At 37.8% G+C, this 26,047-nt stretch overlaps 2 protein-coding genes across 2 annotated transcripts in view; one reads left to right on the top strand and one right to left on the bottom strand.

The window, feature by feature from the left end:
* Nucleotides 1-22,548, top strand: part of LOC138808763 (trafficking protein particle complex subunit 3-like protein) — a 45,832-nt gene extending 23,284 nt beyond the window's left edge. Inside the window, exons 4-5 of the mRNA XM_069994948.1 lie at nucleotides 17,992-18,177; nucleotides 22,429-22,548. Coding sequence (XP_069851049.1) covers nucleotides 17,992-18,177; nucleotides 22,429-22,548 — 306 coding nt within the window. The remainder of the gene's footprint in view (nucleotides 1-17,991; nucleotides 18,178-22,428) is intronic.
* Nucleotides 10,476-16,075, bottom strand: LOC138808762 (calcium homeostasis modulator protein 5-like). The gene is made up of 2 exons (XM_069994947.1): nucleotides 15,505-16,075; nucleotides 10,476-12,337 (listed from the first exon to the last, which is right to left on the bottom strand). Exons 1-2 carry the CDS (start codon nucleotides 16,051-16,053, stop codon nucleotides 11,948-11,950), a joined length of 939 nt encoding a protein of 312 aa, XP_069851048.1. The 5' UTR covers nucleotides 16,054-16,075; the 3' UTR covers nucleotides 10,476-11,947.
* Nucleotides 22,549-26,047: the final 3,499 nt, after the last annotated feature.

The raw sequence follows: 26,047 nt of genomic DNA, 5'->3' as shown, positions 1-26,047 counted from the left end.
ATACAGGGTAATCTTGCACATTGTGTTTTTCAACTATTTTTAACTTTAAAGTACATTTGTGTGTGACCTAACTCCTTCATAACAAACCTTAGTGTGTGGGTTGAAAACACCAAAAGCTTCCTGAAATGCTCAGGTAGATAGCTGTTATATATAACTATTATATATACTATGATATATAATTATTTATAATGACATTCCTTACCAGGAGATGAAAACTTTGGAGCAAATATTTGAGAAAGCAAACCCCTGAGGCATAAGCAAAATCTATTTGAACCTAACAACCCAAAGACATTTTAGGACAGCCCAACAAACTCTGGGCCATCCCTGCCTAGTGTGATTTGTAGGTCATAGAAGTGAGATGTTCTCTAGGTTTGCCTTTACTTTATATCAGCACAATAGTTATTGATTTTAGGTACTATAAAATCATGTAGAGTATTTCAAAATTTCTGATACTCAAGCTTATGTTTGAACAATTAAATCACATTCTCTGAGAACAAATCACTTTTGAAATACTCCCCAAATGATACTTTATATCAGCACAATATCACTTAGAGTATTTAAAAAATCCTGATACTCAAGCATATGTTTGAACAATTAAATCATAATCTCCGAGAAAAAAATCACTTAAAAATACCCCAATAGGGTATTTACATTAGAACAAGGGTCTTCCCTTCCCTTCCCTTCCCTTCCCTTCCCTTCCCTTCCTTTCCCTTTTTTTTCCTTAGTATGCCTGTTCTGGGGCTTGAATTCAGGGCCTGGGTGCTGCCCCATTTGAGCCACAGCTCCTTTTCTGGCTTTTTTGGTGGTTAATTGAAGATAAGAGTCTCACAAACTTTCCTGTCTAGCCTAGATTCCAACCTTGATCCTCAGATCTTAGCTTCCTGAGTAGCTAGGAGTACAGGCTTGAGCCACTGGCACCTCACAGAGCAAGGGTTTTCAAACCATCCACAGAGCTCTTGGGTGAATGCTGAAGAAGTGGATGGCATGAAATGGCTGCCATTCCTCCAGACCTTACAACCAATTCTACCAGTCACCTCTCATGTTATTCTACCAGAGTCATTTCCAAATAAAAATAAGTCACTGGATGAAATTGGGGGAAAAAGTTCACAGAAATGACTGAGATTAAAGTGTTTTGATGGAAACAAAGACCCTCCACCAGTGGCTGAGAGGATTCGCTTATCTGTCAAGAGTAAAGGAAGAGCTGAGAGCTGTGTTAAAATGGATGGAAACCGATGAAAGACGAATGTGTAGCGGCATGGTGTTTGTGACTGCTTTGCTCCAGGCATGGACAGGGTCAGCGAAACCCACTCACACTCAGCCAACTGTTAAGGAAGCAAACCAACCTCTGTGGAACTCTGATTATTATCCCTCATGTTTCCTCCCATGACTAGCAAAACCCTGGGGAGAAATAACCTTGCTCTGTTGAAGCCATCAGCATTTATTATTACTGTAGAAACATCTCCCTTTATGTTAAAATCCAGAAATGGAATGTTTTGACAAAGCATCCAGTCGCCATTTTCTGGGGGATGGACACTTCAGAGGATGACGACATTTTGAGCTTCTTTTTAAAGAGAAGTTATTCAATATTACCCGAGTTCTTACTTTACTAACTTGGTCCTATTCCTTGAAGTAACCCAGTGAATGTGATTAGGTGAATTAACAAATTCATTTCTTCATTTTAACCCAATATTTTATTACAAATTAAGATGTGTAAGGATTTCTTTCTAATATTGATATAGCTTCATGTTTGGAAAATTTGAAGTTATAAAAAGAAAGATAGAATCTGAAATGTATAAAATTAAGTTTAGGAAGTAATCTATACCTTCTATGAACTTTTCACTGATGAAAGTGCCTTCTTTGTCAATAGTCATTTTTATCTAAGGAAATGAAGCAAACCAGGAAGTTGACCTTGCTGATACAGTAGAAGTATCATGTTTTAGCATAGCTATCCCAAATATCCAGAAACCCCAGATGTAAAAAGTGATCTGAGATGTGAAAGAGTCTAGGGGCTCAGAGGTCAGAGAACTTAGAGATGGACCTCTATTCTCTGTGTGCACCTAGAACTCAGTAGATTGGAAACACATGCACTACTGGCTATAACAATTGGAAAAAGTTGAAATGTACTCATTCAACATCTTCATTTTTATAAACGAGGGAACATGCTTTTTAAAAATAGGTATTATTATCAAGTAGTTGTACAAAGAGGTTACAATTCTATGTCAGGTTCTGAGTACAATGCATCTTGATTAATGTCGCCACTTCCATCATTCTGTCCCATTTCCTCCTCCCATTGCTACCCCCAAGTTATTTAGTTCAATTTTTACATATTGTACATTGAGTATAATGACTGAATTTTGTCACCCTCCCTCCCTCCATTTGTGCTCCTCTAGATAATATGCTTTTAAAGGTTAAATGAACACTCAGCATTATAGCACCATGAGACAACATTTGTGCCGTAGAAGTTAGGAGTCACTTTTATGTTCTATAGTTAAAAGTGGCTTAAGCACCACTAACCGTTGTGAGTTTTAATATTCTTTATAAAACTGGTACTAGTAATGTATTTCTCTCCATATGCTTGTGTAATTTAGAATCTAGAGTGAACTTAGTTTCAAAAATTAGTAAAACTCAGTAGTTGTCTCTTAGTAGTTGTGTCGTTCTCAATTCAAATCAACGTAGGTCCCTGGTAATCATACAGAGTAAGAAGGAGATTAAAGAAAAAACTCATCAACTAGATTTTCTTTAAACAAAATGTCATTTCACAATCCAAGGTATATCTCATAGGAGTAAAATGTATGCAAAAGGCCTACCCCAAAGTATATTTAGCAAAAATACCAGGCACTAAATCAAAGAAAACATGCTATGAGAATATAAACAAAACATTATGAAAGTAATTTTAAAAAAATATAATAAGACATCAGGCAGGGCTTCTCTTCAGCAGCAGAAAGCCAAGTGAGGGATAACCAGCAATCAGCAAAAGAACTGACTTAAACATATTAATAATTTTGTTATAGAATTATTATAAAAATTTTCCAGCATACACAAATGTAAAAATAACAAGGCAATGTACCTCTTATTCAGCTTCAAAAGGTCGAAAGTACCAAATACTTTGCCATTTTGTTTAATCTTTAAACAACTTTCTCTATTCTCATCTACTTCCTTTTTCTCTTCTTTTTCCTCTCTTGTTCCCTCTCTGTTCTTCCCTTCCTCCCACAAACTCTCTCTCTGGAGTATTTTACAGAAAAATATAGATATCATGTCAACATATTTATATATATATTTATATAATTAGATATAAATCAAAATGCCACTTAACACATGACAAAACTAATTCTGTAAAATTATGTACTACCCATCCATTTTCCTCTAAATATTTCAGACATTTTCTTGCCATTTGTTTGAAATAGGATACAAATAAAGTGCACATATTATCTCTATATCATATTTATTCTTTATTTCTGCCATTGATCTGTAGAAACACTGAGTAACATATTGTTTCAGGAAGCTTTCTGTCACTGACAAATATCTATGATAAACAACTTAAAAGGAGGAAAGTTTTTATTTGGCTCCAGTGTCAGTTTATGGTAGTTTGGCCCCATGGTTTTTAGTCTTGTAATTTGTCAGAACATCACTATACAGATAACATGGTAGAGCAAATCTAGGCAAAAAGAGAACAAGAAGAAGAACCTAGTATCCCAATATCCCCTCTAAAGTCATGTCCACAAAGACCCAACTTCTTTATATTAGGCTCCAGATCTTAAAGAGTCCACCATTTCCCAATAGCTCTAGGGGCTGGTGACTAAGCCATTAGTACATAAGCTTTTGGAAGACAGTTTAGATCCTAGCTATAGAACCTTTGAAATAGAATGTTCTAAGGGCTGCAAGCTTCAAGTGGTAGGAGTCCTGAGTTCAAAGTCCAGTACCATCACCACCACCAACATCAAAAAGTTCTATATCTAGACTTAGCTGGGTGCATCTTCTTAATTTTCTTGCTTTCTGTCATTCATATTTTCTGAAAACTAGAAATTGTGTCCAAATATTTCATTGGCTTCCAATGTAAATTTTTAGAAAATAGTATTTCATGAGTGGCAGTGTTACTTATTCTTTTCTTGCATCACAAAGCACATATATCCGGTTGACATTTTTACAGATGAAAATATACATGTGTAGCTTCAAATTGAATGAGGCCTGATTCCTCCTGCCCCCCCCACCTTGATTTTCTTTTCTAGCAGTTAAGTTAATATTTATTGCCTAGATCTATTATGTTATTTAGGATTGCAAAAATCTATGTTTTCTTAACTCTGAAAAGTTCTACAAACAATAAAAAGGTCAGTAGGGAGCTATAAATTTCATATAAAACAAGATATAAATTGATTCAAAATAGATATAAAACAGGAACTTTTCATGTACTGGGATACCAATCACTTAGAAAAAGAACTGGGAAGAAGAAAAACAGTGACACACAAATAATGTTCACAATAAACCTGCAAAATTTATGTGAGATAAACTTAAAACGATCCTAATAGACAAAAGTGATCCTTGCACAAATGGAAGAATACCCAGGTTCTTAGACAAATTGATACAAGAATAAAAACAAAAAATGTTTGACACAGTATATCTAGGGCAAATTCTGAATTTCTTTTTCTTTTTCTTTTTTTTTTTGGGGGGGGGTCCGGTCGTGGGGCCTGAACTCTGGGCCTGGGTTCTGTCCCTCAGCTCTTCAGCTCAAGGCTAGCACTCTACCACTTGAGCCACAGTGCCACTTCTGGCTTTTTTTTTTTTTTCTGCTTATGTGGTGCTGAGGAATTGAACCCAGGGCTTCATGCATGCAAGGCAAGCGCTCTACCACTGAGCTACCTTCCCAGCCCATTCTGAATTTCTTCTAGTCTACCTTCACCCAAATTGCCTGCTTTACGTTTTTTAGAGCCCCCATTCCTACTGGACCAAGGACTTCTGTATCAGCTGAGAACTCACTAGAAAGTCAGATTTACTTGCCTCACTCCACAACTATTAAATCCGACAAGACACTCTAAAGATGCAATTCAGCAATCTACATTTTAATAAGTCATCCTAATGATTTTAATATGTACTAAATTTGAGAACCACTGTCCAAGTGGTTAGGAGTTGGCTAAGGTCTTCTAAACCTGCAGACTTGATCCAGCATGTCGGGGGTGGAGTTCTGTGCATTTCCAACCAACTTCCTCATGATGCTGATGCTGGTGTTCTTAAGGCAACACTTTGAGATATAAGACTCAAAGAACCATTTGTTTCCAGCTTACTCCAGGTCTTTTATGTAACCTCCCCTTTTCTAATTTGGTTCTCTATATTAATGGCAAATAATAATTTAATGTATTACTCCTCCCAATGATATGTTCACTTTAAATGGAATCTAGCCCACAGCACTGTGCTCCTTTCAAACAAAGATTTAAAAGTTTATTAAAAATACTTCTCAAGTTTTTTTTTGCTGGAACTGTTTTGAAGGTAGCATTTATGACTGAATTTAGCATTTATTCAACTAATCTATAAAAGATACACTGCCAACTGAAATCTAAAGAGGAATAAAACATTTAGGAAAAGCCTATGTATAGAGATAAGCTTTGTATAAATCTCTCTATAAATATAATTGCCTGTTATTTTTCTCTTTCTATGAATTTTGATTCTTTTTTTGTATGTATGTTGTCTATTACTTCAGACAATACTTAACCCTCTACATTTAGTGGCTTAAATACTTATTTTAGCTCATGATTCCTTGGGTCAGAAATTCAGATAAGATGAGAAAGAGAGAGGGGGGAAGGAGAAAGGGGGGGGGATGAGACAGGGCAGGGCGGGACACAGTGGTGACTTCTCTACTAAGCCAACAGCATCAGTAGAGCTGGCATGCATATTTAAGTAGAGCTTTGGATTTGGAGCCTTTTGTTCTAGCTGTTGGCTGGGCTTCCTACTTTTCTACTCTCCGTGTATTGTGTTCTGAATTTCCAAAAGGGACTCTCCACTCCTGTGTCTGCCACATAAGGATTTCACTCTGACTCTCCCTCCTTACTTCCCTACTCCCACTCCCTCCTCTCTTTCTCTACTTGAGAACCTTAGATATCTTCGTGACTTGGAGGATTCTAGATAATTAGACTTCTTACATGGTGGCTAGATTATTGACCATCACATTTTGCCAGGGATAAACTTAAATACTAAACATCAAATTTTATATTCTGTCATGTTTTTAATTGGTTTATTAAGTCCAGATTCAAAGTATGGAGAATATTCCTTTGTCTCTCAATTCGACCAATTCAGATATATTTAATTTACAATGTGTAATAGTTAATCTGGGGCATTGATATAATTAGATTATAGGATACTTAGGTGGATGGTAAGCCTTCATTTCAGGATCTGTCTGCAAGGAAGGTTCTAAAGTGCTTGTTATTTGAATCAGTGCACTGAATAAGGAAGATCCACCCTCACCTAATGTGAATGGGGCCCATCCAATTCACTGAGGACTTAGATATAACAAAAAGACAGGTGAAGGATACATTTGTGAGGTTCTGTCTTTCTTTCTCTCTTTCTCTCCTTTCTCTGTATATACATATGTGTCTCTCTCTTCTCCCTCTCTTATATTCTTTTCCTATTCTTCTCATTCTCCTTCTCTTAGAATTGTGTCACCCATATACTCTTGTCTTTGGACATGAAGACTCCAGGTTGTCTAACCTTTATTTTCTGAGATTTACAACATTGTCTTATCTGGGCCTCACTTAATGGGTTGGATGTATAAAAAGAGACAGATTCAAGTTCTACCCATGAAATATACTATCCTCTGCCTTCCAAAAGGAGAAAAAATGGGGCAATATTAGAAATATTAGAATATTAGAAACCTATCTTAGAGAATGCAGAGCCATTAAAGTCTACGTAGAAAAACAGTTATGCCATTCTTTAGATCTTTGGTGATTCTTCAGGGCTCATGAAAAGCTTGGTCTCCAGTTTGGTGCTATTGGAACATAGTCACAGAAAGAGTTGGAGCACAGTGGGAGGTCTTTAGGTCATTGGGGCATGCCCTCAAAGAGAGAAATAGCTCTAAAGCCCTGTTCTTTTCAATTGTTTTTACTTCCTGGTCATACATGGCTTTGTTTTTCCATGTGATTTCACCATGGCAAACTATTTTGCCACAGAGAAATGGGACCAGTTTATCATAGGTTCAAACTTCAAAAACTGTGAGCCAAGATAAATCTTATTCCCTAATGAGTCAATTTATTTCAGGTATTTGTTCTAGTGACTGAAAGCGATCTAACACAAAGTATTAGCTGAAATATCTGAATTATGCCATGTTAGAATACATAGGAGTTTTCTGCTACTGATGAGTTCACCGGGTAGCAGAATGCAGCCTTCCACACAGCTAATTTTTATAGAAATTAATCATCAGGATTTTAAGTACTGCACCATATTTGAAATTAATAATGCCACCATTTTCCTGTTCAATTTAATAATTCTAGTGGCGCTTCAAGTGTTCCAACTAGAAAACCACATGCATATTTTAAAATACATTTAGATACATATATACTTTATAATACATTACTAAATGTGTAATATATTTAATGATGTGTCTACCAAACCTTATTTTTTGTAACATTGGCCAGTCATTTTCCCCCCTCCGTTTCCATTGTTTGTGAATAAACTGAATGAGTTCTAAGACTTCTAAATTTATTAGGTGACCTTGAGGAAAAAGTTAGAGCCTTGCAGAAAAATAGCATATTAAAATTTTATATAAATTTATGGGACATATTTTAATGTCCTTTGATGTTTTCCTTGTATGGGAACGTACCAAATTTGTTCAAAGAACACTTTCCAATCCTTTGCTGTTGTGTAATAGAGCAATAGTAGAACAAGACAAGATGCCTGGGTTGGTTGTTCTTTGACTTCTGAGAAAGTTAGAAGTTTAAAAAAGAAGTCATCCTGGGCATGGATTGACTGTAATGTCTTCCATATACTTCAAGTATCGACTTGAGGAAGAATTGCAATTGCAGACTTCAGTGGATGTCTTCTAAAACATCCCCAGATATCTCATTTCAAGGTGCTGATACCCAATGTGTGTGTAACCTTCTCTGGAGGGTTACCATTGGGCTACTGACTATGTCTTGCTTAGAATCATCTAGGCCTCACCCTTTTTAGTTCTGAAATAACTCAAAGCCACATAAGAAGCCCTACCATTCACTTTAGATTGAGGTCAAGGCTCATGGCCCAGAATTTTCTATGATATTGATTAGACTAATATTCATCTGAAACCTCATTTTCTTGTGTCTATTCTGCTAAGAGGCTTCTTTTGAGCACATTACTTTTTAGGAAATCACTTACACACAGTTTCACATGTGAGGTATTGCTTTTAGGGACCCTAACCTAAGACAACAAATTGTCTATACCTCTGAAGTCTCCTAAGACCGGCTTGTCTCCTTGCCTGTTCCCTTTGGACACCCAAGAGCAGATGCAGTTTGCTTCCTTTATCTTCACCTATTTCCTCCAAGACAGTTCATAAGACAGATAAAGTTTCTTGAACTTGTTTCCCTTCTGAGTAAAGTACTCTTCTACAGGGATGGGGAGCAAAAGTCAGGATGAATACATGACTCATCCCAAAGCCACGTGTTCCAGAGTAAGAGGATGAACCCCTCTTCTACTTACTGAGCTACAGAAAAAGTACCCCGGGCTGCTGGCTTGTTACTAGGCAGTTTGGAGATTCTTGAATGAGGCATCCCAGTCATGAGTAAGCTTCTTAATTGTAGAAAGCCTCTGGGGCTCGGGTGACAGCAGCAGGCCCCAGAGCTGACTCCTCAATCTTCAGCTTCCTCCTGTTAAGCTACTTTTGTAGAACTGCTGATTCAGATTTCCACTAGCCAAAAGATGCATGTGGACCCCTGGTTCCCAGGTGGCTTTTTCAAGCTTAGCAGACTCTTTAGGGCAGGCAAGCTCCAAGTTAGGAAGCAATAAGGTTTGTGTTTTTGAGTTTCACCTCTCTATTCTGACATCTCTGCCCTTTTCACGCCTATCTCCCTTCTCTCTTTCTCTCTCTCTTTCTCACATACATAACTAACACCAAACCTCTAATACCTGAAGGATATAATACACACCTTTCTGCACTCACATGCAACAGTAAAAACTAACCACCAGGAATGCAAATGTGGGTTTTCTCCAACTTATCAGAGGGATGAGGGTAAGGTTAAAGATTTCACCTCTTTAGTCACATGGTTAGTTCCTCTGACAAATCAGTCCTCATCCTCAGACTACCCAGGAAACACTGGACACCTCATTAGCACACAAAAAGATACAGCATGGAAATTCCAAGGGTTTCAGAGGCACTGTGCCAGGAATGGGCATGAAAACAAAACAGATTTCTGATCAGTCACAACTCCACAGATTGTTGGTCTTAGACCTATGAGGATTTCCTTTCAGTTTGGCATCATGTTTCATGGTAGTAGAAGGCTAATATCCAGCTTTCTCTAACTATCACACTAGTGATATAAGTGTACTCACAGCCTAAAACATACCTCCCTTTCCTTAAGTACAATTCCACTCAAAGACTTCAGGGAAATTTACACACACACACACACACACACACACACACACACACACACACACACACACACACACACACGGATATATATTACATGGTAGAATCCAAGTTCACATTCCTAATAAATGGAAAACTGTAAAACAATTTTTTCTGGTACTACTCTGAGTAGCAACCCCATATCTTCAATCATGGCTGATTTACTCCACAACACTCTCTATGCTTGTGTGCTCTCCCTTCTCCTCAATTTATATATTGAAGCCTAACCCCTATTGTAGTAAGATTAGAAGGTACAGAATTAATGTCCTTAAAAAGATACCCTAGTGACTTTACTTGTCTTGACACCATATGGGGAAACAGTGAAGAGTCAGCAACTTGAGGGACAACCTCAACCCTGACCGTGCTGGCAACCTGATTACCAAATTGCAACTTCTAAAGAGTAAAACATCAGTTTATATTACTTATAAACCACTCACTCTATGGTATTTTGTTATAGTAGCCCAAACAGACTAAAATACACTCATAGTTTCTGGATCCTCAAGCCTACAACCCATATAACATTAGTCCACAGAGTGTTTTTAATTTTAAAATCACTGTTGGTGGGAATGTAAACTTGTTCAGCCACTCTGGAAAGCAATGTAAAGGTTCCTCAAAAGACTAAACATAGAGCTTCCCTATAGCCTAGCAACTCCACTCCTGGGCATTTATCCTGATTTTGCATTCCAAATCAGGCCATGCTAAAGCTACCAACACAAGCATGTTCATTGCAGTATTGTTTACCATAGCTAAGATATAGAATCAATCCAGTGGACAAATGGTTTAAGAAAATATTGTTATATATTGATATATGTATATATATACATATATATAATTGAATTCTACTCTTCTATTAGAAAGAATGATATTGTAACATTTGTAAGGAAATACAAAGGCTTGGAAAAAATAAGTGAAGTAAGCAGACTCAAAGAAATAGATTGCATTGTTTCCCTCATTTGTGGTAACTAGATTGTGTCTATAAATCTACAAGTAAACACACAGGATGGTAAAAGACAAAAAAATACACTTGGACATGATAAATTTTATAGCTCTCTAGACATTCACACAGTGAGACCAAAAGAGGATATTCTTAGGAGAGGATTACAAAGGGCCAGTAACTATGTGCTTAAGATCATATAAAAGGATGTTAATTGAAATGAACTCCAAGAAATGGAAATGAGAGTTTTTTTCCTTTGTTACTGTTTTAGTTTTCTTTATCTTTTGTCCTGTTTGTTAGTTTATCTGTCTTTAGGAGGGAAAGGGGGAGGGGATACACAGCAAGGGTGGGACAAAGATGAACAAATGCAGCAGTGATTCTCACTAGGCACTGTGTTAAAAATTAACTGTACAATTTGTGGGAGAGGGACAGGAGGGAAAAAACTGGGAGAAAACGAGGGAAGGGGTGATACTACAAAAAGATATGTACTCATTACCTGACTATAGCCCTTCTGTATATCATCTTGCAGTAGCAATAAAAATACATTAAAAAAGAAAAGAAATGAACTTTCAGTTCAAGGAATGTGGGTTTTTTTTTCCTGTCGTTCATGGGGCTTGAACTCTGGGCCTGGGCACTGTCCCTTAGCTCTTCAGCTCAACACTAGCACTCTACCACTTGAGCCACAGTGCCACTTCTGGTTTTTTCTGCTTATGTGATGCTGAGGAATTGAACCCAAGGTCTCATGCATGCAAGGCATGCACTCTACCACTGAGCCATCTGCCCAGCCCCAAGGAATGTGTTTTAATATATAATATTCAGGTATTTGTCTTTATCATCATGTAGTCATATAAGTATGTATAGATCTATATACAAATATAATTATCATTTTGGTCTGTGAAGTCAAATGTGACTGGGTCTACAAAAGTCATGATGCAGCACTGCATACATGTGGAAAACTATAGATATCATACTCTTGCAATTGTTTGTTTTTCAGAACTGAGATCTTCAGATTCTAAGGTAATGATTTTCAAATGGAAGGAACCAATTCATGCATATTGAAAGGCAGTAGAACAGAATTATACAATTATTCCTACTATGTTAAATACAGTTACAGTCCTTGTTGGCTATCTTGTTCCCTCACAATCCACTACTTCTACCCCAGATACCATGACCAATATTTACAGAGACCCCTTGCAAAAGTCTATATGCTGAATTTTAAAATCTTAGAACTTGGAGCAATGTGTGGGCCCACAGAACCCAATCCTCTACCAACGTAAGAGTCTGTTACCACTTTACATCAATTTGAGCCCATCCTGGCATTGTACTTGGTAGCTTCAAATCAGTTTCCCAAATCTGGCAATACAAGCTTGTTATTGATGCAGAAGGAAGCTGTCAGAATAGTATACTTCTGGACACTTCGAGTCAGTGATGATGAGCTATAGATTGTGGGCCGAACCAACAAGGACCATTGCTGTCTCATCGTCCTGGGAGCAAGGAGCCAAGCCATCTTCCACCACCCTGTGGAGGGTGCTGTAGTGTTGCCGACTTGGGTGGAAAGAATGCAACTCTGAAGCAGCTTCCCAGGCAGCAAAAGTGGGCATGGGAAAGACATCTGGTCTCTTGTTTTCAAAAAAGCATTTCAGATTCCTGTCACTCAGTTTGTTGGCATAGTCCAAAAATGTATTTTCCAATTGCTCTTTCTCCTTTTGTGCATATGTCTTCCAAAAGCTTAACTGTAAATAGCTCACATTAGACCGACAGCGTGCATAACAAGTGGTGAGCAGGGAGAAGAAGGATGCTGAACAAATCAGGATCCATCCTAGAATCTTAGGAAGAGAGAGAGATTGAGGGCATGTAAAAGCAGAATGACAACACAAGGGCAGTTCTACCACAGAGGTAGCATTATTAGAATATGTCTAACTAAATTAATACAAGTTCTTACCATAGGTCACTGAAAATCACCTTAAACTTTTCAACACTTTTTAACAGTCAAAATAGAGTTCAGATTGGCCTTATACCTAGTCACCTAACCAAGATTATTGCTATGTAAAATAACCAGAAGGCTAGTGAATAGAAAAGAATAAAAAGTATAGATTATTAAAGTATTGGATAAAGCTCACAAATGGTATTAGCTTTTAGAGGAAAAACCTCTGTGCAGGAGTAATTGTGGCTTTTGAAGGAATTACCAGTTTATTAGCCAGGTATTTTTAGGTATATATATATAATCTATCATCTCTCACTACATATCTATAATAAATATAATATGTATAAGTATGTTTATAAATATAATACATAATAAATTAAAATATATAATTTCATGTGACTATCTGCAGAGCAGCAGAATGGTTATTTATTATCCATATTGAAGAGAGACAGACATGATATAATAAGGAGGCTGAAATTGTAAAAAAAACAAATACTGTCTAAATGCTGAGGAAAAAAAAATAGCCATTCTTGATCTTGGGGATTATTTCTTCTCAAGTTTGGTCATTAAAATAAAAGCAAACTCCCTGTTGAATAGCTATGGTCCTGCTGATTTTTAAAAATTATTTAGAAACAAAAGCCACATCACTCAAGATAGCTTCTAAATTTCAGTATTTAAATTCTATTTTCCATAATTAGAATTAATTTAATATTTAGACAACTAACAGATTTCCTCAAAAGTATCTCTTGATATTTAGTTCAATGACCTATTAGCAGATGGATCATTTGAAACATCAATTTGTTACTAAACCCACCAAGACCATTACAGAATCCCAAATTAGCTTTAGATCAGTGATTTTCACGTTCTGTCTCATTCATGAGGTGATCAGAGTCTCACCTTTTACATATAGGCCAACTTTGGATTGACATTACTTGGGTTTAAATCCTAGATTTCCCCTCATTGTGGATGTTGTCTGTACCTCTCAGGCTTTCTTCAGGTATAAAATGGGGGTTGCACATCATAGAGGTATTTTGGAAAATCGTGAAATTTTCCTGGGCTCATCATTTCTCTTTCTCTACAAGTAGGCCACCTTACCTCCCTCAGTACCTGAGCTAACTAGCTGAGTCTGAAACTATTTGATCAGCTTTGGGTCATCTTTCCCCTTTTTCATGAAGTCAGCATTGACCTGCTCTTATCTGAGTGTGGAACCTTCTCCTTCCTCAAATTCACAATATACACAGTCTAATTAGATTGCATGGGATGCTTCCACTTCAATCTCCAGAGCATTCCTGGTAGTTTTCTCCTCAACTTAGGACATTATGATGTTCTAGAATCTTTATGTCCACTTTCATCTCTTTAAATCTCTCAACAATTCTCTAAGGTAGGTGTTATTATCCCTCACAATGAGACAACTAGAGCTCTAGCTGTAGGTCACTAGCTCAGGGGTGGCAGTATCAGCGTTCAAACCCAAAGCCAGCTAACTCTAACACTGAGCTTTTTCCACTGTTCCCTTCTGTCTTCCTTAAGAGTAGAGTCATTTAGCTGGATTTCTTGTTGCCAGGCCCCACCCATGGATGAATGCACTTTTCCACCCCCACCCACATGCCCAATTATTGGTCTGGACTATACACTGCCTCCTGCCATGTGAACCTTATGGTCAGCATCTGCTATTGCTACATCAGCCTTCATCCACATCTTTCAGGTATCCTCCCATAGAAATCAGCCTCAGGTCCTTTTCATCCTGCTTAAAAGTCAACAGGTCATTGTACCCAGTCTTGGCTATGACAGGATGTGCCTGTGTTTACATAAGAAAAGCTTACCCAGTGCTAAGTGTGAACCTGGCACTGACTGAATGGAGCCTGGTGCCTGAGGACATAAACCGTAATTCCTGTGTTCTGTCATAACATTTGTAATTATTACCTTCCTTCAACAAAAGAAGGAAGACTTTTAGGAGCTCGGCAGGTTTTTATCAAAATGTATTTTATACAAAAAGCAAAAGATTTTGCTTGGGGACAATTTTTGGCTTATCAGTTTATAAAGAAAATGTGACTTTGCTGTCTATTATTTTGGAATATATGATTGATCCTAAGAACAGACTTTGCTTGATGTGTGTAAAAGCAGATCTTATTGAAAAATTATATTTAAGTACATACGCTATTTTCAATGCATTTTTTTTCTAAAATGAGTATTATTTCTGACAAATTTTGAAGTTCTTCACTCTCCACTGCTTGTTTTGATTTGGAGAATACAATTCCCACTATTCATAAGGTCTATGCATCTGGATTTCTGGTCATGTACCTGAGGAGATGACTGACTAAGATATCCTTGTGTTAGTTAAGTGAAGCTTAAGTTTTCTCCTCTAAATAAAACTGTCTCTCAAAATGTGAGTTTCTAAAGTAACATAAGAAGTTCTTTAGCTGTACAGCACAAAGAGTAAAATACATCATCTCCCTAGTGAATATGGTTGCTTTTCACTGAAAGTTATTTAAGACTACTAAGTCCTTCTTTAGATGGGAAATGCTTCTCAAGTTTGTCAATATTATTTATACACAGAAACAGCAATTGCGGGAAACCATTCAAGGGAATCTTTGTGGCAATTATGTTACAGGCAACAAAAGTAGTAGATCAGATGGCTCAGACACATTTTAATAATATGTTTGTGTTTCTCTGAGAAACCAGTTTGAAAATAAATAATTGATAGAAGGCAGTAATTCTTAATTACAGCCCCTCCATTAACACACAGTTTAGAATTGGCTGTTATGCATTATTTACAAAGTCAACCTAGAGAGATTGTTTTAAAGTACTAAAGTATTTACATATGCATAACCCAGAGGATGTTTGCTTTTCAAAAATGGAAAAGATAGAATCCAACCAGCAATTTTACGAAGCCATCCAGCTTTTAAAAAGCTTTTCCTGAGATTGTCTTAGCACTGTATCAGATTCCAATTTCCATCTAGTTTAATTATCCGGGCAAGCTTTAGACTCCTCCCCGAACAAGAGAGCAGAGAGAATACTTTCAATTCATGTTTATGAGAGAGAGAGAAAGAAAAAAGATGAGTTTCTTCTTACCTGAGACTGGGCTTGAAGAGACAGTTTCACTTCTTCATTGTCCATGGGTAGCATGCTAGTTTTGCCACAGGATACTTTGTATAGCTCTTCCCAGCATTCTTTGGGTTTGCCGTGACAAATCAGTTCCAGAAGTCTGGAATTTTTCGTCCCGCTCATGGCACATTCATAAAACGTCCCATTAAGCAAAGCCACAGAAAGCCACATCACTGGAGCCACCAAAGAACTCAGAATGATCTGTCCTAGGACATAGAAGAAGCGGCAGTTGTGGCCCCTGGGGAAGATTTTCCTGGGATTGACACAACAACCTGTGAAGAGTTTCCATGCCTTGTTGTTGAGAAAGAATCCAAGGATCAGTAACACCCAGGCAGGAGCAAAAAGGAAAACCAACCCATAGGCCATATTTTCAGTGCTACAGGGGCATTTGAAAGCCACCAGTGAGAAGAGGCGTTCACCTCCCAAGGTCAGCAAAGCCATGAAGCTGTAGCCAATAGCAGTTTTTTGATTCAGAAAGAACTTTAAAATGCTTTGAAAAGCTTCCATGTTGGACATACACAAAGAGGGGAAATGCTGCTCTTGCTATTGACACTGCAGCTGTGGCTGTGGCTGGGTGAGGGTGGAGTTCTTTCTTCATTAGAAACAACAGTCCTCCTTCTCTGGCTGAATTCAGCCAGATAAGGAAACAATGTCATTCCCTAGGAATGCGTGTTTCCCAACAGTGTTCAGATAATGCCTCCTACTGGTGGATGCTGGGCCGTGAACTGGCTGCCTAAACACAGAAGTAGAATACATTCAAAGTGCATGGACTCCTTTAAATATTATTTCCATGTCCCTTGGATTAAAAGACAAAGAAATTCTCATGCAAAGAGGTTAGAAATTTTCCAGTGGAAAGAATCAACACTAGCAGAAATGGGTTTCAATCAGTTGGGAACCAAATCAAATCTCCACATTCAGACTTTCAAGATCATTTATTCTCTTGTTATGTGACTTACAATTTAGAAGACAGGGATTTATCTTATGTCTTCTGAAAGAGGTTTGAATGAAAAGATTTCCACCTTATTTTACAAATTAGGATGTTTTAAATTTATATGTGAGGGTTTTAAAGACAATTGGAATTTTGAAGAAAAACAGGAGCTGTCATTTTTCTTTTCTGGGCCAGTGTAGTAACTTCTTCATTAGTAACTCTCCCTCTAGCTGCATGCCCCCTGTACCTACAATAGTAAAATCCATCCTCCACATTGCCACAGAGGTTTAAAATATACATGATTCTGCATAACCCATTCCCAGCTTTAGAGCTCCCCACTGCTCACAAGTTGATAGAGGTACAACTTTTTTGAACCTCATTGTGATATTTCATGTCATATTCCTAGTACTTACAATGCTTCTCATCTCTACCCCCACCTTGTCAGCTTTTCAAATGCTAACTCATGAGTTAGCTAATACATACTAATTCATGTATTCTGGTACTAAACATGGTATCAAACATAGAGTGAATGTCCCGTCAGCAACTGTTTTGCAAAGGGATAGTGAACTCACATTGCACAAGGCATTTGGTAGGCCCAATATGTTCTGAATGAATGATCAAAGAACTTCTTATGGTTTTACACTATGACTAAAGAAAATTGCTTTCACTTCTTTTTCATGCTGCTCTTAATTTAAAACATTAGTTAATTAAGACGTTTGAAAGATGACAACACGTCAAGTTGACACGTTTTTATTAATTAACTACAGACCTGTGTGTTTTGTGAAAAGAAATTGCCTTGGACTCTGAGCCAAGGAACTAAGTTATACTACAATCTTGGCTGTATCCTTTTTGCTTTTTCTGAAACAGAAAAGCTTGCTCATTTGAAAAGTAGACGTTCAAAAGAAATAGATTCCAAGATTTCTTCCATCTCTCCCTTGTAAAATTCAAGTGCTATAAAACACCGTTTTTGAAAATTACTTTATGTCTCAGTTTTGTTTCTCATACCAATATCCCTTACTCCTTCTCAGAGATCTGTTTGTCTACAATAATATGATTCTCCTTCCATAGCTGTCATCCATCCAAAGCTTACTTGGCTCTAGCCAGGACTTCCCTGTTGGGGCATAGGTGTCTGAGATCCCCTCTCCTTCAGGACCTTAGTTTTGCTAATATTAATGTGACAGATACCATACTGTTATGTCCATGAGTAATAATCTTGGAATCTCTCACTTTCCTAAAGGATATGCATATTTTTAAATGCATGTTTTGCAAAAATGTTGCCTTATGGCAGTTTTCCATAAGCTATAATGTATCCCTTAGGATTTTCCATCAAACTAATAAAAGGATTAAACACCCTCACATGGCACAGGGTCAATAAATTGTAAAGCTAAGTGTGAGTCCAGATGTCCTCACTGAAGACTTGTCTTAATCATACTGCTTCAATGCCTGGAACGGAGTATTTTGTTATCCTGCTAATAGATATTTGTTCTACACCAACTGCTATTAAATCCCCCCATCTTTATTTTTAGGTTGCTTTCAAGATGTACTTGGGAATTACACCAAGTGTGACCTGTCACAATTCAAGCAGAAATGAATTTTCCCTGATTCTAGACAAGAATCCTTTGGCAGAGTTTGTGGAGGAGCTGCCGGCCGGGCGATCTTCTCTGTGCTACTGCAGCTTACTCTGTGGGGTTATCAGAGGTGCCCTGGAAATGGTAAGGGGAAAGAGAGAGAGAGAGAGAGAGAGAGAGAGAGAGAGAGAGAGAGAGAGAGAGAGAGAGAGAGAGAGAGAGAGAGAGAGAGAGAGAGAGAGAGAGAGAGAGAGAGAGAGAGAGAATGCATTTACTTCATTTTTCCACTTGTGTACTGATTTAAAAAATACCTCAAAATAACCAAGACACAGTTTCTAAGGATGAGAATTTTGGAGCATTTCAGCTGGGTAACTGGGGCTCAGAACCTTTCCCAGGTTAGCACACGTGGATTTGAGTTATTAGCCAGGGTTACAACCTCTGCAGTCCTGATTGAAGCTGGAGACCTCCTTCTAAGCTTGTGCAAGTAACCTCAAGCGCTTTCTTGGCCACTGGCTAAGAAGTTGTGTGGATTTTTTAGCTTTATAAACAACTTTGTAGGTCACAAACTCACCATTACAGCTTGGTAACACGTGTTGCCAACCCTGGTACAACAAGGGTGAGGACTAGGCATTTCAGGCCATTTTGGAGGTTGCCTTCCATACCTGAATTATTCATTGGTATAACAAATCCAAATGTTAATATCTGTTAAATCCCAGGCACTGATGATGTAAAGATGAGCAAGATGCAATCACTACCCTTAAAGATCTGATTCAAAGTCATATGTATAAAAAAGTGTGATAAATGTCCAGGAGAGGACCGGAGGCAGGAAAGACATCTGTTAATTTTTAGAAATGGAACTGGATTTTGAAAGACAAATGGTAGGTGAAAGGTTTGAGTTAAAGAACAGGAGGAAAATATTTTAGGTAGAAAAATCCAATTGTCCAAATGAGCAAGAAGAGTATTTCATTCCAAGAACCAATAACTGTAATTCATCTGGCACAACTGATCCAAAGAGAGAAAGAGGACTTGTTGGGAGAATGAGGTTTGCATCCTTCACAGAAATCAGATAAAAGAAGGAATTCAAGTCAGTGCTGGTGGCTCATACCTGTAATCCTAGCAACTCAGGAGGCTGAGATCTGAGGATCATTGTTCTAAAGTCAGTCCAGGCAGGAAAGTCCATGAGACTCTCATCTCCAATAAACCACGAGAAAACTGGAAGTAGTGCAGTGGTTCAAGCGGTAGAGCGCTTGTATTGAGCAGAAGAGCTCAGGAACAGCGCCCAGACCCTGAGTTCAAGCCCCATGACCTACAAAAAAAAGAATTCGGAGTTCTATACCTAAAGCATTAGAGTCAGTGCAGGTTTATCAACTTGAATTTTTTTTCTTTCCTCCTCTTTTTTATCCCAGTCCTGGGCTTGAACTCTGGGCCTGGGCACTGCCCCGAGCTCTTCAGCTCAAGGGGAACACTCTACCACTTGAGCCACAGTGCCACTTCTGGATTTTTCTACTTATGTGGTGCTGAGGAATTGAACCCAGGGCCTCATGCATGCAAGGCAAGCACTCTACCACTGAGCCACCTTCCCAGCCCTCAATTTGAAATTTTGAACTTTGTGTTCTAGAAATTTTATTCCACTGTCAACATACCAGACAATAGAAGAAGGTTCAGCTTCTCCCCTAGCCCTTTATCGAGAGGATCAATGCTGAAAAGCAGAGAAAGAAGGGCAGTTAGGAAGCCTATGATGCTAACCTCAAACAAAAGCCAAACTCCTTAGAGTGGTCATCACGATCAGTTTGAACAAGGCTTATGAAGGTAGACAGGTTGTGAGCTGACTGAAGGGACAAGGCTGAAAACAGGATTCAAGAATAACTTTTAGTCCATGGAACAGCCTGTAGGTAAGGTTGCTCTCTGACCAGGAGAGCAAAACCAGGAGTTCATTGGGAATTTGAAGAGGCAAGAGAAAAAAACTCATGTTTGAATCTGCTTTAGTTTGGGTGCCTACACACCACACACACACACACACACACACACACACACACACACACACACACACACACACACACACACACACACACACAGAAACAGAGACAGAGACAGAGACAGAGACAGAGACAGAGGGACTGAAGACATTCAGTGTCTGAAGCATACAAAGGGTTGTGTCTGAAGAATCATTGGAATCAGCCAACAATGAACAGTGAGAGGCTGTAGAGAGAGAAGAAAAGGGAACCTCACACAGAACCCAAAGTAACAGTGAACTAGGAGTAAGTTATAGAATACAAAGACTGCAAAGGATATCAAGAAAGAATAAATACATGTGGCTTAGTGGTAGAGTGCTTGCTTAGCATGCATGAAGCCCTGGGTTTGATTCCTTAGTACCACAGAAAAAGTAAACAGCAAAAGCACTTTGGCTAAAGAGGTAGAGTGCTAGCCTTCAGAAAAAGAAGCTCAAGAACAATGCCCAATGGGGGGGGGGAGGGGGGTATAATTGGGTGGGGGGAGGGGGGTAAAATTGGGTGGGGGGAGGGGGGAGGCGGGGAAGGGAAGTGAAGGGTAAACAAAGGAGGAGGCTGCAATGCTTGGTAAGAAATGTATGCATTATCCTGCCCATGTTATTGTAGCCCCCCTGTACAGTATGTTCTCAAATAAAATAAAATACAATTAAAAAAAAAAAAAAAAAGAACAATGCCCAAGCCCTGAATTCAAGGCCCAGGACTGGCAAAAAAAAAACAATCAAAAAAACAAACAAACAACCCCCCCCAAAAAAAATCAAGAGTAAATACAGGTGAAAATATATCAGGAAGAATACAGTATCTCAGGATAAACAAGATCAATATAGAGACAGTGAAACAAGACCTCAAAAATATTCACACACCTTACCAAAGGACATGGAAAACTTTGGTTAAGTTTTTATTGGGAAAGTAGAAAGAGAAGAAGACTGTCATAGTCTATTGAACTGCTATTGGAAGCTTTGGAAGAGGTAAGAGTCAACAAAGTCTCATTTGTCTCCCAGAACCTTTGCTGTTAAGAATGATGGGGCCAGCTAGTAACCAAAGTCTAGGCATATACTGACCTACTCACTAATGAACTGCATATGTAATTTTAAAATATTATTATCTTTAAGTAGTTGTACAAAGGAGCTGCCATTTAACAAAGCAGTTGTGAATACAATATATCTTGATCAGTGTCATCATAAATTCTAATTATTTATAATAATTGGGAAGGAGCAAGAGGTAGTTCAAAACCATAAAGCAACAGAAACAATAAATTATTCACAAAGCTCCTTCATAATTCTATTCCAGCACTTTTGTAGGATTGTCCATCTATATTAATATAGAGACATAGATGTTGATGTAGTTAGATATATAAAGACAGTAAAATGAAATTCACCAATCGCTGAAAGAGAGGGGGAAAATAAGGGTTTCAGAACAAAGTGGAGGGGGTAAAGTTGTTCTATGTATACTGTGTGTGTCTATGGTATTACTACAGTAAAACCTCCTCGTGCTCTTAATATGTACTAACTAAAAGAAAATTATAAAAAGAAAAGGCTGAGGATAAATTTGGATTTTGTGTTTCAAAGTGCCATCTACATCCTTCTATTTGGTAGTAAGTACCACAAAGGATGGTATTTGTACTCTGGTATTTGTACCATGTGCCAGATAATTTGGCACATGGAGATGGATTCAATAACTATTAATTACTTATTTGCTATACTCAGACATTTTTAAACTTGTGATTGTTTGTAATTGGTACTTCTGCTAATTTATGTTATTTATCCTAATGATCTTGAATGATTCTGAACTAATTCTATACGGAGGGTGGTTGAGTTTAATGAATACTGAAATGAGCCCTAAGAACTTCCTTCATTTGTCTAAAAAGTGGGAAGTACTTCCAAAAAGAAACGAGAGCCAGCTATCAAATATTCATGGCTGTAGTTTCGATCTTTAATTTTATATTTATAATTTATTTAGTTGATTTTTTTCAAAGCAACTAAAGCCATAAGTCATGGCTAGATGTTGCTAGAATAAGTTATTATATTATTTAGGGGATGACAGAAGGCTTTATTGTCAATCCATTTGGGAGGAAACTTTTAAGAATCCATTTATCCTTGGAAGTTCTACTGGACAAAGCACACTGGGTAAAGGCTATCTTTTCTGGAGATGGAGCCACAGTCCATCTCTATGCATGAGCAAAGCTCAGCATGGTGTACATGTCTGGAAATCCCAGCTCTGAAGTTGTCCTTCCCTTAGTAGAATGACATGACGGAGGTCATGTGCTGCCAGATCATTTCTGGGCAACACACAGTCATCTGTGGAGCACACTGGATTTGAGAGATGAAGAAATATTTAGAGATTTTTGAACATTGAATGAAACAGTCCTATTTCTGTTTTTCTTTCCTAGGTTAATTTGGCTGCTGATGTTACATTCTTGCAAGACAGACTAAAAGGCGACAGTGTGACGGAAATAGGAATAACATTCCTGAAAAAGCTAGATGAGAAGAAATATAGACGGAAAAAATGAAGACTAGTGTGCAAACGTTCCCCAGGGTGGCCAGCTAAGAGTGGATGCAAGCTAACCATGCACAGCCATGGGACTTTTGAATTGCTTCCTTAGCATGGGCTTTGTAATGCTTATAAATCAGGCAGAAATTAGAAATGCCCCCAGGCCTGCTTATAAATTACACCTTTTCAAACTTCATGTCCAGAGGATTTTATTTTATTTTATTTTTCCAGTCCTGGGGCTTGAACTCAGGGCTTGAACACTGTCCCTGAGCTTCTTTTGCTTTAGGCTAGCACTCTACCACTTGAGCTATAGTGCTACTTACTGGTTTTTCTATTTATGTGGTACTGAGGAATTGAGCCCAGGGCTTCATGCATGCTAAGCAAGCACGCTACCACTAAGCCACATTCCCAGCCCCATCGGATTTTATATATATAGGCAACTCTTATACAAGAGCAAGCATGACTTTCACATATTACACCATCCATCCTCAGAGAGTATATTCCATTTACTTACTGTAACTGAAGGGGGAAAAGAAAGAACTTCTTATATAAACAGTTTGTGTATAGGTGTCTAGTATTATCTGTTCACTGGAAAAATGTATTATATAATATAGCATAAAGCTTACCATATATTGGCAGCTTGTAGATACTGTAGATTGCATTCTCTGTAGAAATAGTTCTATTTGTGCCACTCTCATATGTTTGAGAAAGTACAGTTGTGAGTTTTCTCATATATTGCTTTGGCTTTTAGTCTCAGCCTCCAGAGGCTACTTTTGATTTGTGGTCACTAAGGAAAGCTATTGATGACTTGGATGCCAGTTCTTAAACATTTAAAAAATAATATTTTATTTCAATTTATTTAATTTTTAGACATCTACTCTTAACTAAAATTCCTTCCCTTCTTATGAAATATTGCTGAAGTAAATAATGGTCTTTGAGAACATTTTCTTACTCCAAAACTTAGTCACTTAGACTTCTAATGATCATTTTAATTCCATAAAAATTTTACAATGACTATTTTGTCAGTGACCCGAGCATATTTAAAATTCAAAAGTAACTGGATTAAAGAAACAATAATTGTCACCAGACCATCAGCACACAAGGGCGGCTGCCAGGATGTGCACAAAACTCAAATCACAAGTAAAAATTACAATCATTTTAATACTATAAGTTAATACTGATGGGGCTGAGATTATACTCAATGGTAGAGTGCTTGCCTAAGCATACACAACACCCTGTGTTCAATCCCCAGTGCTGAAAATGAAAACAAAAACAGAGATAAATGATGTGGCAGTTAGTGATAGATATTAATTAGGACTCAGGAGACAAAAGATCCAGTCTCAATTCTGTTTTAGTGGTATAGGCAACCTATCCAGCTGTATTTTCAAAGGCCACAGGGATAGGCAGAGAAGACCCTATAGGATCATGAGACTGCTTGCAACCTTGACAGAAGGAATTTCAGGCCTGTTGCGCAGTGATAAGTAGATTCTGGAAGATGATATCTGCTAGCAGAAAGAACTTGGTCAAAAACTGTAAACTGATGCTTTCAGAAGAATTATTGCCTACACAGCTTCTTTCTGTGATTTTTTCCCCCTCCTCCTACTCAGACACTTCTTTCTTCTTTATTGCACCTATCAATCAAGAATCCATTGAGATCCAGGCCTAAGGACGCCTCTCTTAATCCAGCATCCAGCTATCCCTCTTGAAAAGGTTCAATTCTGTGAAATATTCGCTTACCTATATAATCTCCTACTCCTTCTTCTCTGTTTTACCCACTCCTTTAAGGCAGCTTAATCTGGTAATGTCAGTGACACTGAGTATTGAACTTGGTGATGGCTTCAAGGTAAAATTGATTCTCCTTCCGTTGTTTTCCTTACCCCACATGGAAAGGAGTATCTTGGCACTGAATGTCTGCTTTGAAAGGTGCCCCACATACTAAAGTGTAAGGCTCATTGATAGTTAGTATATGTTCTACTTGGAAGATTATGAAAATCTAGAAAGTATCATTCACTAGAATTATGAGAGCCACATACATAGTTTCACATTTTAGCCATGTTTAATAGGTATAAAAGGTATAAAATGCATATCATCTTGATAATGCATTCCATTTTTACTAGTTATCCAAAATATTATTATTTCAACATTGGCATTTTACATTCTTTTTCATACTAACAATGAACATCAGTGTGTATTTTAGCACATCTCAATTTAATGGTAAATCTCCAAAGTTTAAAGTGAAAAACATGGTACCCCCAACAAATAAGTTTGATTAGTGTTAACAACTTTAGTTTTAAAATCTAAATTGACCAAAATTAAGCTGAATTAAAATTGTAGTCACACCAGTCATTTTTTTAGTGGTCAACAGCTATTACACAGCATCATTTTAGAATTTCCAGTCAAAGTCCCATTGAGACTCTTCCATTGATCTGGGAAACAAGTAGAAAGATACTATCAGAGAGCTATGAAATGCCCTCTCCACCAACTGAGTGGTGATGCAGAGAAACAGTAAACAGAGATGGCACTTCAATCTTGTACTCAAAACATGTTTTCATTGCATTTGTGCAAAGTTGGCTTTTCTGATCTAGGGCATAACTCAGAGCTGTGCTATACTTACACTTTGCAAAAGTACTCACTACCCAAAACTTTGATCAACACTGAGTTTTTTTTATTTGGCAAAACCAAGCAGGATAAAATGTTCAGGGGAGAGAGCTAAATAAGTGCTATTGAAATGACACCCCCAATTGCTGCCTAAGCTGTTGGCTGAGGAGGTCTGCTTTAGCTGCCTAATTCATTATGTACAGTTGCCAGGAATCAGAAATACTCCCTCAGCATTCTGTGGATTCATTACACAGAATATTGTCTTCTCAAACCTCTCAGTTTCATCCATTAGCAATTGGGAGCCTGGATCTCCTTACAACATCAAAATATACTTTTGTTTATAAGTAGAAAATTCCCTTTTCTCCAAGATTATGAAAACTGAAATAGAAACATGGGAAAAGAAATGCTTGAAGTGAGAGAACAGTAGGAGTTTGGTAACCAGAGGATAATTTAATAACGTCTGCTACTATTTTAACAAGGATTTGCTAACTGTTAATTAATTTGGTGAATGTTGAACATGTTATTTATTCACTGGCAAGTGGCTCTCCAGCTAGGATTGTAAATCCTGGGTGGTCGTGATATTCCATAGTTTCCCCCACTGGCTGTGGAAGTAAATTAATGTCTTTTCAATAAATTAATATCTTCTTGGTAAATTAGTATCTTCACAGTCCATGAGGAAGGTATCATCCAAACTCTGGATATTGGCTTTGTCTAAATTTAAGCTAAGTTCAAAGTTCACACTACTCAGATTTTAAGTGGATAGTAGCTGCTAAAAATGTATAAAGTTTTTCTAGAATTCCCAGTCCAAGAACTCCTGAGTCTCTTCCCACTAGACCTAACCTCCTCCTGTAGCAGCGGGCCAAATTTCAATTGCTTCACTTAGTTGCTTCCTTCTTAAAAGATCTATCCAGTTGCTGCGC

This window comes from Dipodomys merriami, unplaced genomic scaffold (genome assembly GCF_024711535.1).
Source record: "Dipodomys merriami isolate MVZ:Mamm:240054 unplaced genomic scaffold, mDipMer1.0.p SCAF_476, whole genome shotgun sequence".
NCBI classification, from domain to species: Eukaryota; Metazoa; Chordata; class Mammalia; order Rodentia; family Heteromyidae; genus Dipodomys; species Dipodomys merriami.
Note: the sequence above shows the minus strand (reverse complement) of the source record. Positions and strands in the feature narration are given on the sequence as shown.